The sequence below is a fragment of the Salvelinus sp. IW2-2015 genome, linkage group LG7 (genome assembly GCF_002910315.2).
Source record: "Salvelinus sp. IW2-2015 linkage group LG7, ASM291031v2, whole genome shotgun sequence".
NCBI lineage: Eukaryota > Metazoa > Chordata > Actinopteri > Salmoniformes > Salmonidae > Salvelinus > Salvelinus sp. IW2-2015.
The window spans coordinates 11,742,564-11,759,733 of NC_036847.1; the positions used below are offsets into that span (position 1 = coordinate 11,742,564).

The following is a 17,170-nucleotide window of genomic DNA, read 5'->3' on the forward strand; positions in this document are numbered from 1 at the left end:
GAAATTGACCCCAACACTAGTGGGCTGCCTTTGTTGTACAGTACACAGTATTATGTCACTAGATGGCGCTCTAGACTAATAATTAATATTTCTGTATAAGACATTTTTACAGACACTTTCCCAAGACCTGTTTAGTCATTATTAGTTCATCACCCATTTCACCAAAATAATGAAGATAGTAAGATATGACATCTGGTGGAACCCGCCCATGATTGTCTTCTATGAATCACAAAAGAAAAACAGTCAAATCTAAATCAACAACAAAAAAATCAATATAACCGAATTGTTACAACAAAAAATATTGGGGTTTCTCACACAAGAAACAAAAATGATTTAGTTCATATGTCTTTAACACTTAATCTTTAACTCATTGGTTCAAATAGTGTGGTTTTGGTGCAATGTAATACATTATTGCTGTTATTATACATTGACATATTAGCTCACTATTTGACATGCACCAAAATGATCATTCCACAATTTGTATGACTTATGTTTGAGTTAAAACTATGAATCAGTTATTATAAACTACATGTTGACTAAAACTGTTTATTGACTAGTCTAGGATAAAACCATAACAATCCCCTTAGGGTACCCCTAGGGATAAAGTAACATCTAACATTGATTGCAGCCATGAGCTTTATGGCTTTATGAAGCACAATTAAAGGGGCATGACCTTTCATTTCATGTCTTACAATCAAATTCACTTCAAAAGGCACACACACTTTTAAAAAGTGTCTTGTGTATCTTACAACATTTACAACAAAAGTCTAATCTGGGCATCTCAGTGATTCACAGTTGTTAGTCTATTTTGCAGAACTTGAATGTAAGAAATATCATCATTCCATTCAGCAGTGTCTTGCTCTGCTCACATTGAAGGATGAATGTGTTCCTCCTCGGAAGTCTGATTGGTCAGTGGAGCTGGCCAGGCTGTTTTGTCCATGATGGATGTGATTCAGCTGGAAGAGGTAGTGCTATTGAACGGAGGCAAGAAAGATGTGTTTGTCTGTCTTGTGATTGTTTTGGTACAACTGACCTGGTTTGGTTCTTACATTGGTCTATTCATTCTGCAGTTCCACTTGTGTGCCTGTCCAGTCTAGAACTTAATCATCCATTTTCAGAATTCTACAAGAAACAAATCTCATGTTATAAGACACCCAGAAATGCCCTAAAAGTAACATTTAGACATATCCTAAAGTACTTCAAAATGGGGGGATCGGGAGTGCTAGGGGTGTCATATTGGTTGTGAACAATCAATAGTGTTGTCCTTATAAAGTCTGAATAAGGCGATTGTCTGAAAAACAATACATATTCAAATTCATTGACCACGGCCTGCAACAGCTCTCCACTCCCTCCCTTTCTCGGAAATAGCTCATTGTGAAGGCATCATTTCGCCCGTGATGATCACATGTGTTTTTAATCTGTGATGCACAGCAGCCAGTCACACACAAACCTATACGACCAGTCGATTGATAGACCATTTGTACTCTGTAAAATAAAGCTCATAACAGAGCATATTAGATATGTTTGTTTTTAAGCGTCGACAATAGCCTCCAAAAAAATAGTATCGTTGAAACGGTTAGAAAAAGCCTACAAAGGAACGACTCTGACGTCCTCTACCAGCAAAACTATGCGAGATCTTGTTTCTTGAAATCATATACACTATTGCTTTTGCGAGGATAAGTAAGCTTCGGACCGTTACAGCAAAGATTACCTGTAACTAACCCAATATATTTAATCAGGGTCGTTTCCAATGAGAGCAAACGAAGGCAAGCAAGCATTGTGGGGAGAACAAGCAAGGAGGTGGACAGAGTTAAGCACGAGCTAGCGAGATCCTATTGGCGTAATTTAGCATGTAATTGCATATATTCGTTAGGGAACGCCTTCTCCGTGATTCGCCCTTGAAATCCTTCTATACAACGAAATTTCTTGAAACTTTGGCAAAGGGTCGAGTCTACAAAACGTAGTGCAATCTGTTCGTAACAGAATATAGTTTGGGGAACCAAAAATCCTATTGAGATCGAATGTTTAATCGATGAGAGAATTCGTTTCCCGCCACTGGACTTCCTTTCATCACCATATTTGGTGGTGAGTGGAAGCTCTAAACGGATGCTTCAGATGTATACATCCTGTGAGACATCTGGCTTCTTTCTATTTTTGTTTATAAACTGTCGACCAGAATTAAAGTATCGCATAATTGGTCAAATGCTAGTCTGTCCAGCAGAGATTTGCTGTCGATCAACGTTTCGATTAGGCTACAGCTAGCTAAGGAAACCAGTTTGACCATCCAATTGTTGAAGCTATGTTATAATTCCTTACATTTCAGCATCACAACATGGAGACAGAGGCGTTAGTATTCACCAAACCTCCCAGCACCCGGTCTGAACCGGTTCGGGTGATGCGCAAACTCGTGATACTGAGTCCCCCCCTCTGTGCTGTAGCTTGTATGACACGCACTAAATCACAGCATTAGCGCGCCCACGTTGGCCACACCCCTGTGTTAATTCACGCATTGTCATTGGCTCACATGCCTTGCGAGCCTCCACAGCGTCAGCATCCTGATTGGACAATAAAACAGATTGCACTCGTTCTCGTCTGGTTCCTCGGATTTCACTTTAGAACCAATGAAATTGTATAAAATACGCAAACTCCGCCCATAGAGCTAAACGAATGCACATACTTCAGTGACCGTTGGTTTATAAACTGCGATTGGTCGATATTATGGCATAAACTCGATTATCATTGGCCATATATTGTCCGGGAACGAGGGAAATTGAGTTGTAAACGAGGCGCGTGCTTGAAGGAAAACGCAGGACTGAAAACAAGCGTGCACCTTTTCAGCACTGATCCTCGTGGATAGCGGTACAGGGCCATTCCACCAATTAATCAGACCAGACAAGCGTGGGGATACGAGCAGCATCGGTTTCTTCGATAATCATAGAGCTACCACAATTGTGTTATTCAGCCAAGCGGCTGCTGTGTTCACTGGATAGTAGCTGTTGAGTTCCATGAGCGGTGGATTCGAAGCAAAACGGCACAAGCTTTGTTTGCCCTAAGGGCTGCAAGTGCAAGGAGCCATAGCTAGTACTGCTACCAGTATTGTTTTTAGAAGGGGATAAACTGTGGTGCTCATTGTGATTCAGCGGGTTCTTGGATCGAAAGGGACCAGGAATAACGGCCTGCAAATGAAGGGAAGCAAGTGGAAATCGAGTAATTAATCGACCATTAAAAGAACAGCCGTAATCGTGGTGTTTGATTTTTTTAGCCACATTGCTTGTTCGTGTAGCTGCACTCTATTGTGTGAGCATCTTTGTATTATTCGCACCAATCTCTGACTAGGATCCCGCGCTATCGTTCGCCCGCCCGCCGCCCTCTCGGCCACAGCTGTGTGTATTCGGTACTATTTTCAATCGGCACGACACAGTTTGATATAAATATGTATTCTCGGGTTTGGTTTGTGACCGACCGGCGTATCCACCAGGAGTATCCGCAAGTCCAGATCCTTCGGGCTCTGAAACAGCGATGCGCCGAGGAGGATGTTGAATTCCGCTCTCTTCTCATGGACCAAATCGTGCTCACCATCAGCGAGGGACAATTAGGCAAGTATCACTAGATTTGAAGTGAACTACCACCGTAATATTAGTCATGTCATTTTTCAACTGTTTTGAATTTGGGTTTAATCGTGTATTCTTGTTTTCTATGGTGGGGTGTATTTCAGTGTAGTAGTATACTAGCGAGCCTAGCAGTAGCAGGTATTGTTCCGCACCGAAACACACACACAACTTGCTAGCGCGAGCTGCTGGCTAGCTAGCTAACTCTGTGACGTGACCGCCTAAACCTAGGTAAAATTAGTTTACATTGGATTTGTGGTTTTCTTTCGTCAATAGTTATTGAACCAAGCATGCAATGACTATTATAATTGTATATTATGAACCAGGGAAGGATGGAAAACAATATTACATTTTTTGAATAATAATAAAAAAGTACGTTTCAGATTTAAATCTTCAATAGCTCTTAAACAAAGTGTACCATGACTATGAAAATGATATATTCTGTATCAGGGGAGGATGGAGAACAAACCACACATTTTATTTTGGGGGAATAGCCTGATTCAGAATATATGGTTGTCATAGTGATGGTACACTTAGTTTAAGAGCTATTGAAAGATTGCAATGTTTAATAAAATGTGTGGATTGTTGTTTAAGAGCTACTTAAGATTTAAATCTGAAACCTTACCCATGTTTTATACTAAATAAAAGGTTTTGATGGTTCTCCATCCTCCCATGATTCAGAATATACTACCTTTTTCATATTCATGACATGCTTGATTCAATAGCTATTGGACGAGTGAACCGAATATTCACTATCAAAACCGAATATCCAATATAAAACTACCTTTACTTAGGTATAGCACCAACCCAGTTTCCAGACGCCCTGGAATAGTCAGACAGAGATACTCCATGATGCCAAGCCAAACAGTTGCTAAATCGAATAGCTACTTTATTATATGCGTAGGTGGAAAATATTGTCTACATTATGGAAACGTATAAAACTAGCTAGCTAGCGTTATGCTGGATAGCTTTTGTGAACAAGTCACATTTTATTGGTCACATACACATAGCGTTATTTAGCAGATGTTATTGCGCTACACCCGCATCGTAATACAAAGAGAGTGGCAAGCTAGTAGCTAACGTTAGTAGGTTATGGGGTATTTTTCATGGGCCAGCACAGCTATGCTACCTAACATTAATTCAATAGAAGTATCTAATAACGTTAAGCAGTAGAAGAAGATGTAGTACAATTTTCATTGATTTGACTTGTAATTAGCTAAGTGACGTGTGTAGTGGGTTTAGCTAGCTAGCTATATTGATTCACTTTTAACTGTCTTCTCTTTTTTTTTTAAATTTGAGTCGACACGAGTACAACAATTGCAAATACATAGGAGATATTGGTATTCTCACGAGGCGCTTGCATGCAGGGATAACAGACACAGGCATCAGAGCACAGACTCTAGCACTGATGGCTGGTGGTACAAGTCCAACAATAGCTACTATAAGTTTATCGCTAAACTGTTTGTCACATATTAATATCCTTGGTTGCTTGATTTGAAGAACGTGAGTACCCTTGTTGTGTGGAATTTGGTAGTCAGGCGTGAGCTTGGGTAAGGGAGGTGCATTTAGCTCAATGAGGTGGCAGGCTGTCTTATAGCACATCTTACATGATGGCATTGACTGAAGGGAGGGGGCAAGCTGACTCAGACCAGGAGGTGGGGATGGAGCTGTCTCTTTGACATGTGGCAGTGAGATTGGGAACGGCTTCCGAATCCAGAAGCCGCTTCCTCACGTGGGATGGAGCATGTACGATCTAGAAACTAGTGTACATTCTCCTCATCCTTCACGTAGGCTACATGTTGAATCTGTTACTCTACAGCAGTTGAAAAAAAAAACGTGGCTTACCAAATGACTTGCCTTACAAAATGGTGGTAAAGTCAAAGCCAGTAAGACACCCACTTTAACAATGGCCTACTTGGTAGATAGCCTAGTCTTCAATGCTGAATAATCTGTGACACACCCAGGAGGAAGAGAGGGTAGGACTATTGGCCAACGCCATAACTGGAGCACAGCTGTGTTTTGTGTGGCCTGCCTTCTTTTTTCTCACAGGGAGTCATACATGCTCGTGACATGACAGGCCTTACAATGCATTGTAACCACATCATAATGCATTAGGCCTATACCTGCAGTGCTATCTAATAAACAGTATGAAATGACAGCAGGCGTGAAATGGTTCAGTATGTATCAGCCCTGTATTGTGTAAATAACTTTAGTAGCAACAGACCACGGGCAAAGTCCATTGTCATAGCCTGTTCCATGCAAAAGTGTTTAATGGATGCTCCACGTCCTCTGAACAGGCTATGTGCTCACTAGCTTGTCTGGAATACCAAAGATGGACCTTCACGTAAAGAGGCCAAACCCAGTGATCAGCCAAAGGAATCTCACATCCCATGATTCAGAGATATAGAGTTGTGCGAGGTTGCACAGGTTACGAATCGACGCCGGATTCTTTGGCCTTCCACGTAGAGGCGACACACACACTTTTCACCACTAGATGAGAAATATAACACGTCCATAATATTATCGAAGGCAACAGGACACAGGATCTCTCGAGCCATGGCCAATTGAACACATTGTGATTTTCCACCACCACCAGAAATATGATGTAAGACGCATCAGTAATAGACCAAGAGCACAGTTCCCTATCTTTCCATAATCATAATCTTGGCACCGGAACACTGAGGAAAGACTCCCCATTGACGAACCATGCTGATCCATCAGTTTCAAGTTTTATTGTCTCATGCACAGGATACAGCAGGTGTAAATCAGTACAGTGAAATGCTTACTTGCGAGCTCTTTCCAACAATGCAGAATAAAAGTAATAATATAGTTAAGAAAAAAAGAAATGCAAGAGAAGTAAAAATAAACACAAGAATGTAAGTTATATACAGGTCAGTGCCAGTACTATTATTACAATGTGCAGGGATACTGGAGTGATTCAGGTAGGTATATACAGTGGGATCTATAATTACTGGCACCCTTGATAAATACTGAGCTATGTTGTTTGTTTCAAAAAATAAGGGGAAATTGTATTTTGTACTAATAGAATTGGTTAGAGAAAGATATTTTGTTTAACAAGTAATAAAAAAAATCTCAAACATGGGGGGGCAAAATTACCCCTGTTTTCATAATGACACTGAGCCTTTTTCAAAAATATTTTCTGCTATTGGAGAACACATTGGGAAGGATCTTAGACCATTCCTCCATACAGAATCCTTCCAGATCCTTGATATCCTTCACCTGCCCTCTTCAATTCTTCACAGGTTTTCAATGGGGTTCATGTCTTGAGACTGAAAAGGCCATTGCAAAATTTTGATTTTGTGGTCAATTAACCATTTCATTGTTGATTTTGATTAGTGATTAGGGTTATTGTCTTGCTGGAAGATACATTTGCGGCCAAGTGTCAGACTCCTGGCAGAGGCTACCAGGTTTTTGGCTAAATGTCCTGGCTCAGATGCCACTGACCTTAACAAGGGCCCCAGGACCAGTGGAAGCAAAATAGGCCATAACATCAACGATGTTGACTATAGCACCGGTTCCGATCCAAGTGCCAATGCCCCCAGGCGGAGCTATGGTCAGATGACATGAAAATAGAGCACTTTGGCCATGCACACCAGTGGTGGGTTTGAAGCATATGCAGAAAAGTGATGTAGAGGCACCTTGAGAAAGTTCCTCTAGTCTATGTCATCTCAAGGGAAGCGTTCGGTAAGATATACACTCCCTTCTAGATCTGCTGGGTGGTACCACCACAAGGCTTACTATTAAAACAGGTGACAGCTCGCTTTACTTGGCAATGGTCTTGGTAAGTGGAGTGTGCCAATAATATATACTAAACGCAACATGTAAAGTGTTGGTCCCATGTTTCATGAGCTCAAATAAAATATCCCCGAAATTTTCAGTGCACAGAAAGGTTATTTCTCTCAAATGTTCTGCACAAATTTGTTTACATCCCTGTTAGTGAGCATTTCTCCTTTGCCAGAGTAATCCATCCACCTGACAGGTGTGGCATATCAAGAAGCTGATTAAACAACATGATCATTACACAGGTGCACCTCTGTGACATTGTGTTGTCGCACAACACAATGCCACAGATGTCTCAAGTTTTGAGGGAGTGTGCATTTCAAATCAAAATCAAATTTTATTTGTCACATGCGCCGAATACAACAGGTGTAGACTTTACAGTGAAACGCTTACTTACAAGCCCTAACCAACAATGCAGTTTTATAAAAAATAAAAAAACATGTTATGATAAGAAATAAAAGTAACAAATAATTAAATAGTAGCAGTAAAATAACAATAGCGAATCTATATACAGGGGGTACAGGTACAGAGTCAATGTGTGGGGGCACCGGTTAGTCGAGATAATTGAGGTAATATGAGTTATTAAAGTGACTATGCATAGATAATAACACAGAGTAGCAGCAGTGTAAAAGGGGGAGTCTGAGGACCCATGCCAAATCTTTTCAGTCTCCTGGGGGGGAATAGGTTTTGTCGTGCCCTCTCCACGACTGTCTTGGTGTGCATGGACCATGTTAGTTTGGTGATGCGGACACCAAGGAACTTGAAGCTCTCAACCTGCTTCACTACAGCCCGGTCGATGAGAATGGGAGCGTGCTCGATCCTCCTTTTCCTGTAGTCCACAATCATCTCCTTTGTCTTGATCTCGTTGAGGGAGAGGTTGTTGTCCTTGCACCACACGGCCAGGTCTCTGACCTCCTCCCTATAGGCTGTCTTGTCGGTGATCAGGCCTACAACAGTTGTGTCATCGTCAAACTTAATGATGGTGTTGGAGTCGTGCCTGGCCATGCAGTCATGAGTGAATAAGGAGTACAGGAGGGAACTGAGTACACACACATGAGGGGCCCCCGTGTTGAGGATCAGCGTGGCGGAAGTGTTGTTACCTACCTTTAGCACCTGGGGGCGGCCCGTCAGGAAGTCCGGGATCCACTTGCAGAGGGAGGTGTTTAGTCCCAGGGTCCTTAGCTTAGTGATGAGCTTTGAGGGCACTATGGTGTTGAACGCTGAGCTGTAGTCAATGGAGTGGGTCTAGGGTTTCTGAGATAATGGTGTTGATGTGAGCCATGACCAGCCTTTCAAAGCACTTCATGGCTACAGACGTGAGTGCTACGGGTCAGTAGTCATTTAGGCAGGTTACCTTAGTGTTCTTGGGCACAGGGACTATGGTGGTCTGCTTGAAACATGTTGGTATTAGACTCAGACAGGGAGAGGTTGACAATTTGGCGTGCTGACTGCAGGAATGTCCACCAGAGCTGTTGCCAGATAATTTAATGTTTATTTCTCTACCAAAAGCCACCTCCAACGTCGTTTTAGAGAATTTGGCAGTACGTCCTGTCTGAGACCAGCCACCCGGACAGTACTTTTGTAGGGAAAAACTAATTCCCATGCCCTCTCAGGCCCCCATGGCTGCACTCCTGCATAGTCATGTGAAATCCATAGATAAGGGCCTAATTTATTTATTTTAATTGACTGATTTCCTTATATGAACTGTAACTCAGTAAAATCGGTGACATTTTTGCATGTTGTGTTTATATTTTTGTTCAGTATACTTTGCATGATGCTTCCTTAACTAGACTACTGACTTTCCGCATATGACCTACCGGTTCATACACATCTATGTGTTTTTACAGAATGTAGGCTATGCGGCTTACGGGTTCATATTAATCATCAAAATAAATAGATGACAATGGTGGTCGTGTCAAATTGTTGTATTTTTCCCCAACTGCTATGATTGGTGGTGCAGTCCGTTAAGACAGTTCAATGGTGGTGAGTTCTAATCCCAGATCGGCAGATATACAGTACCAGTCAAAAGTTTGGACACACCTACTCATTCAAGGGTTTTTCTACATTGTAGAATAATAGACATAAAAAATACGAAATAACACATATGGAATCATTTAGTAACCAGAAGTGTTAAACAAATCAAAATATTTTATATTTGAGATTCTTCAAAGTAGCCACCCTTTGCCTTGATGACAGCTCTGCACACTCTTGGCACTCTCAACCAGCTCCACCTGGAATGCTTTTTCAACTGTCTTGAAGGAGTTCCCACGTATGCTGAGCACTTGTTGGCTGCTTTTCCTTTACTCTGCAGTCCAACTCATCCCAAACCATCTCATTTGGGTTGAAGTTGGGTGATTGTGGAGGCCAGGTCATCTGATGCAACACTCCATCACTCTACTTGGTCAAATATCCCTTACACAGCCTGGGGGTGTGTTGGGTCATTGTCCTGTTGAAAAACAAATGATAGTCCCACTAAGCCTAAACCAGATGGGATGGTGTATCGCTGTGGTAGCCATGCTGGTTAAGTGTGCCTTCAATTCTAAATAAATCACCGACAGTGTCACCAGCAAAGCACCATCACACCTCCTCCTCCATGCTTCATGGTGGGAACCACACATGCGGAGATCATCCGTTCACCTACTCTGTGTCTCACAAAGACACAGCGGTTGGAACCAAAAATCTCAAATTTGGACTCATCAGACCAAAGGACAGATTTCCATTGGTCTAATGTTCATTGCTTGTGTTTCTTGGCCCAAGCAAGTCTCTTCTTCTTATTGGTGTCCTTTAGTTGGGATTTCGACCATGAAGGCCTGATTCACGCAGTCTCTTCTGAACAGTTGATGTTGAGATGTGTCTGTTACTTGAACTCCGTGAAGTATTTATTTGGGCTGCAATCTCTGAGGCTGGTATCTCTAATGAACTTATCCTCTACAGCAGAGGTAACTCTGGGTCTTCCATTCCTGTGTCGGTCCTCATGAGAGCTAGTTTCATCACAGCACTTGATGGTTTTTGCAACTGCACTTGAAGAAACTTTCAATGTGCTTTAAATTTTGACCTTCGTGTTTTAAAGTAAGGATGGACTGTCATTTCTCTTTGCTTATTTGAGCTGTTCTTGCCCTAATATGGACTTGGTCTTTTACTAAATAGGGCTATCTTCTGTATACCACCCCTACCTTGTCACAACACAACTGATTGGCTCAAACGCATTAAGAAGGAAAGAAATTCAATAAATTAACTTTTTAAGACGTTACACCTGTTACTTGTGCAAAACTGTCATCAAGGCAAAGGGTGGCTACTTTGAAGAATCTCAAATATAAAATATATTTTGATTTGTTTAACACTTTGTTGGTTACTACATGATTCCCAATGTGTTATTTCATAGTTTGGTGTCTTCACTATTAGTCTACAATGTAGAAAAAATGTCAAAATAAAGAAAAACCCTTAAATAAGTAGGTGTGTCCAAACTTTTGACTGGTACTGTATGTATTTTTTCTTCTTCAAATATTTTATTTACAATTTTCATCCCGTGCCCACACACTTCTAATTTTTAAAGTGAAAGCATACCTGTAAGAGGGATCACCCTGGTAGTACAGTAGATGTAGGTTTCATATTGTACCCAAGACCGATCTGTGAATTAAGATGTCCATTGGAAAAAGAGCCACCGTAGAAAACAGTCTCACAACAACTAATTTGCAAATTGGAGTGGGTCCAAGGTGTCTTAGATGATGGAGTTTATGTGAGCCGTGACCAGCCTTTCAAAAGCACTTCATAATTAAAGATGTGAGTGCTACAGGGCGGTAGTCATTGTGGCAGTTTTCCTTAGTTTTTGAGAACAGGAATGGTGGTAGTCCGGTTGAAACATGTGGGGATTACAGAATGGACAAGGAGCGGTTGAAAATGCCTGTGAAGACGCCTGCCAGCTGGTCTTCACATTTCGCGATGACGCACCCTAGAACTCCGTCTGGCCCCACGGCCTTACGTGTGTTAACCCGTTTAAAAGACTTAGGCCTACTCGCGTCGGCTTCAGAGAGAATGAGATCACTCAGTCCTCCGGAACAGCAGGTGATATATATATATATATATATATATATACACACTGAACAAAAATATAAACACAACATGTAAAGTGTTGGTCCCATGTTTCTTGAGCTGAAGTAAAAGATCAGACATTTTCCATATGCACAAAAAGCTTATTTCTCTTAAATTTTGTGCACACATTTGTTTACCTCCCTTTTGGTGAGCATTTCTCCTTTGCCAAGATTATCCATCCACCTGACGGGTGTGGCATATCAAGAAGCTGGTGCACCTTGTGCTGGGCACAATAAAAGGCCACTCTAAAATGTACAGTTTTGTCACACAACACAATGCCACAGATGTCTCAAGTTTTGAGGGAGCATACAATTGGCATTGTCAAGTGTCAATGTGCAGCGGTTAGGACGGAGTCAGGCGCAGGACACAGAACTGAGTAAAAGATGTACTTTACTCGAAAAGAAACCAGCTCACAGAAGTCTTGAACACTAAACAAAGAACAAACACGCACAAAACCTTGTGGGAACCAGAGGGTTAAATAGGGAATAAATATTAACGTAATGGGAACCAGGTGTGTACAATCAAAACAAAACAAATGGAAAAAGAAACGTAGATCGGTGGCAGTTAGAAAGCCGGTGACGATGACCGCCGAACGCCGCCCGAACAAGGAGAGCCACCAACTTCGGCGGAAGTCGTGACAGGCATGCTAACTGCAGGAATGTCCACCAGAGCTGTTGCCTGAGAATTAAATGTTAATTTTTCTACCATAAACCGCCTCCAACGTCGTTTTAGAGAAATCCATTTACATTGACTGGAAGGTTATATGAACGTTTTCTGAATGTTCACATGGTACTATAAGTGCACCCACTCGCCCCAAATGAATGAACGGATTCATTGAGGTTTTCAATGTGCTCTGTGTAGTTCCCTTGGAAACCGAGACAAGTGATCTGGACACTGTCTTGGCCGGTGTCCTTTAATACTTAATTGTAGCATGGCTCGCTCAACGGCTGCACAATCAAAAGTGTGATTGGGGAGAAAAGGGTGTGTATGAATCATCCCCCGATTTGAATACTGAGAGTGAGGGGAGGGCTGACAGGCTGTGCTATTCCTAAACAAACGCTTTCCACTTCTCAGAGTCATCCCCCGCCACACACACACACTTTTCCCCCACCGCCCCTGCAGTTCTTTATGCATACATCTCCAGCCTTTTCCATTTTTAATTTCTCTGACCATCGTTTGAACCAAAAATGACCTATGTCCTTCCCTTTTTCTGTGCGCTCCTTTTAGCATCAGGAGCCAGTATTTGAGAAGCCTGTCACCTATCCTTTGTTTGTGTGCCTCAGTCACTGCGACCTCTGTCGATCCAGCGTTGACGCTGTCGCTTTGGTGAGTGGAGATCTTAAGATGGCTGAAAAGCAGGTCACGGTGGATTGAAGAGTGCTGCGTCAGTGACAAGCCTCTCTCCTCCCTCCCTCCTTCCCCCGCTCCACCTCGCGTACCATCATCACCCCATCTGCCTCTCCTTATTGTTCTTTCTTCCCGAATTAAAATGGCTGGTAGTAGGCCAAAATGGACTGTTAGTTGCCAGTTCAAATCTCACAGTGAGTAACCTCGTGCACAATAAAACGTTCAAACACGCAAACTATGTCAATATAAATACACATGTTTGTACACAATCTATAGATAGGCTATATACATAGCTATCTCTTGTATACCTTCTCAAACATGTGGTGCAAGATCATTCAGAGAATAGGTGCTGGTGGTACATCTTGTGTCCATGATCGTAGAAATCTCTTTTGTGTATTTAGGTTCAATCTCCCCTATTTGTGCTGATACCTTCCTATATTGGGAGCATGCAATGAACTGTAAGCTGTATTAAGTACACTGCTGGGGATCGGTGCTCCTCCAGGGGCGACGAATCTTGGCCCTGAGGCCAGAGAAGTTGGCAGTGCCACGGGGGAGCATGAGGATGTGGGCAGGTTGTGATGTGAGTGAGCGATGCAGGCAGGACCCAGTCCAAATGAAGCACTTACACCACTAGGCTACAGTACCCTACCTGGACCCACGCCTCTGCTACTCACAGCCAGCTCAGAACTCGTACATCCAGAGCAGCTCCATAATGACGAGCTGCATACACAAACACAGTAGTATCCGATCGCAGCTAGACTAGGCACTACATTTTTGGTGCAGTGGGAACAGATGTATGGGCGTGGCCTGAATGTTCCAAATGGGCACTAGCTACTCCTAGGTTGTCTGGGCTTCTGTTGTGTGATACAGACAAAGCCAAGCCACTGTCGCTACCTGAGTTGCTCAGAAAAATGTTGATGTTTCCGTTGGCGTTCATGAGTAAAAGTGTAGCCTGCATTTCCATATCGGTAGAAGATTGCGAAACCTGTCTATGTGATCAATCAATAATTGCCAAAGCTGTCTATATGAAGCTATGTGACGTGACATTGGGAATATTTTAAGATAGCGGCCTCTCTTTTCTCTCTCCCCCCCTCCTTTCATCCCCAGGTCTGCGGGTGGAGCAGGAGGTGGTGACGTCATACCCTCAGGTGGCGGTGGTGCGGGTGCCCACCCCCTGGGTGCAGTCGGACAGCGACATCACGGTTCTGCGCCACCTGGAGAAGATGGGCTGCAGGCTTGTCAACCGGCCCCAGGCTATCCTCAACTGCGTCAACAAGTTCTGGACCTTCCAGGAGCTGGCCGGCCACGGGGTCCCCCTCCCGGACACCTTCTCTTACGGTGAGCTCCAAAGCTTGGTCCATATTATTTCTGATTCTTGAGCTTAGAAAACCCATAATCCCTTGACTTTTCATGTTGTGTTGATTACATCCTTGATTATAATGATTTGCTGAAATGTATTTCTGTAACTGAAATTGGATAACTAACTACACTGAACAAAAATATATAAACGTAACATGTAAAGTGTTGGGAAAATGTTTCAAGAGCTGAAATAGGAGATCCCAGAAATGTTCCATAAGCACAAAAAGCTTATTTCTCAAAAATGTTTCTCCTTTGCCAAGATAATCCATCCACCTGACAGGTGTAGCATATCAAGAAGCTGATTAAACAGCATGATCATTACACAGGCGCACTTTGTGCGCTGGACAAAAAAAGGTCACTCTAAAATGTAGTTTTGTCACACAACACAATGCCACAGATGTTTCAAGTTTTGAGGGAGCGTGCAATTCGCATGCTGGCTGCATGAATGTCCATCAGAGCTGTTGCCAGATAATTTAATGTTCATTTCTCTACCATAAGCCGCCTTGAACATCGTTTACAGTCTTATTCTAAAATGGATTTAATAGTTTTTTCCCCTCATAAATCTACAGTCGTGGCCAAAAGTTTTGAGAATGACACAAATATTAATTTTCACAAAGTCTGCTGCCTCAGTTTGTTTGATGGCAATTTGCATATACTCCAGAATGTTATGAAGAGTGATCAGATGAATTGCAAAGTCCCTCTTTACCATGCAAATGAACTGAATCCCCAAAAAACATTTCCACTGCATTTCAGCCCTGCCACAAAAGGACCAGCTGACATGTCAGTGATTCTCTCGTTAACACAGGTGTGAGTGTTGACGAGGACAAGGCTGGAGATCACTCTGTCATGCTGATTGAGTTTGAATAACAGACTAAAAGCTTCAAAAGGAGGGTGGTGCTTGGAATCATTGTTCTTCCTCTGTCAACCATGGTTACCTGGAAGGAAGCATGTGCCGTCATCATTGCTTTGCACAAAAAGGGCTTTACAGGCAATGATATTGCTGCCAGTAAGATTGCGCTTAAATCAACCATTTATCAGATCATCAAGAACTTCAAGGAGAGCGGTTCAATTGTTGTGAAGAAGGCTTCAGGGCGCCCAAGAAAGTCCAGCAAGCGCCAGGACCGTCTCCTAAAGTTGATTCAGCTGCGGGATCGCGGCACCACCAGTACAGAGCTTGCTCAGGAATGGCAGCAGGCAGGTGTGAGTGCATCTACACGCACAGTGAGGCGAAGACTTTTGGAGGATGGCCTGGTGTCAAGAAGGGCAGCAAAGAAGCCACTTCTTTCCAGGAAAAACATGAGGGACAGACGGATATTCTGCAAAAGGTACAAGGATTGGACTGCTGAGGACTGGGGTAACGTCATTTTCTCTGAATCCCCTTTCCGATTGTTTGGGGCATCCGGAAAAAAGCTTGTCCGGAGAAGACAAGGTGAGTGCTACCATCAGTCCTGTGTAATGCCAACAGTAAAGCATCCTGAGAACATTCATGTGCGGGGTTCCTTCTCAGCCAAGGGAGTGGGCTCACTCAATTTTTCCTAAGAACACAGCCATGAATAAAGAATGGTACCAACACATCCTCCGAGAGCAACTTCTCCCTACCATCCAGGAACAGTTTGGTGACCAACATTGCCTTTTCCAGCATGATGGAGCACCTTGCCATAAGGCAAAAGTGATAACTAAGTGGCTTGGGGAACAAAACATCGATATTTTGGGTCCATGGCCAGGAAACTCCCCAGACCTTAATCCCATTGAGAATTKRTKGTCAATCCTCAAGAGGSGGGTGGACAAACAAAAMCCCACAAATTCTGACAAACTCCAAGCATTGATTATGCAAGAATGGGCTGCCATCAGTCAGGATGTGGCCCAGAAGTTAATTGACAGCATGCCAGGGCGGATTGCAGAGGTCTTGAAAAAGAAGGGTCGACACTGCAAATATTGACTCTTTGCATCAACTTCATGTAATTGTCAATAAAATTATTCGACACTTATGAAATGCTTGTAATTATACTTCAGTATTCCATAGTAACATCTGACAACAATATCTAAAGACACTGAAGCAGCAAACTTTGTGGAAATTCATATTTGTGTCATTCTCAAAACTTTTGGCCACGACTGTACACAACACCCCATAATGACAAAGCAAAAACAGGTTTTTCTAAATGTTTGCAAATGTATAATTTCTTTTACTGAAATATGACATTTACATAAGTATTCAGACCCTCTAATCAGTACTTTATTGAAGCACCTTTGGCAGCGATTACAGCCTCGACTCTTCTTGGGTATGGCACTACAAGATTGGTACACCTGTATTTGGGGAGTTTCTCCCATTCTTCTCTGCAGATCCACTCAAGCTCAGTCAGGTTGAATGGGGAGTGTCGCTGCACAGCTGTTTTCAGGTCTATCCAGAGATGTTCAATCGGGTTCAAGTCCGGGCTTTGGTTGGGCCACTCAAGGACATTGAGACTTGTCTCGAAGCCACTCCTGCATTATCTTGGCTGTTTCCTTAGGGTTGTTGTCCTGTTGGAAGATGAACCTTCGCCCCAGTCTGAGGTCCGGAGCATTCATCTTTCCCTCGATCCTGACTAGTCTCCCAGTCCCTGCTGCTAAAAATCATCCCCACAGCATGATGCTGCCACCACCATACTTCACCGTAGGGATGGTGCCTGGTTTCCTCCAGAAGCATTCATCTTTCCCTCGATCCTGACTAGTCTCCCAGTCCCTGCTGCTAAAAATCATCCCCACAGCATGATGCTGCCACCACCATGCTTCACCGTAGGGATGGTGCCTGGTTTCCTCCAGAAGTGACACTTAGCATTCAGACCAAAGAGTTCAGTCTTGGTTTCATCAGACCAGAGAATGTTGTTGCTTATGGTCTGTAGAGTCTTTTAGGTGCCTTTTGGCAAACTCCAAACGGGCTGTTGTACCTTTATCTGAGGAGTGGCTTCCGTCTGGCCACTCTACTATAC

At 42.9% G+C, this 17,170-nt stretch overlaps 1 protein-coding gene across 1 annotated transcript in view; it reads left to right on the forward strand.

The window, feature by feature from the left end:
• Positions 1–2,665: 2,665 nt before the first annotated feature.
• The window catches only part of LOC111966388 (beta-citrylglutamate synthase B), a 28,217-nt gene continuing 13,712 nt past the window's right edge, over positions 2,666–17,170 (forward strand). The window contains exons 1-2 of the mRNA XM_023990982.2: positions 2,666–3,596; positions 13,953–14,183. Coding sequence (XP_023846750.1) covers positions 3,434–3,596; positions 13,953–14,183 — 394 coding nt within the window. The 5' untranslated portion in view covers positions 2,666–3,433. The remainder of the gene's footprint in view (positions 3,597–13,952; positions 14,184–17,170) is intronic.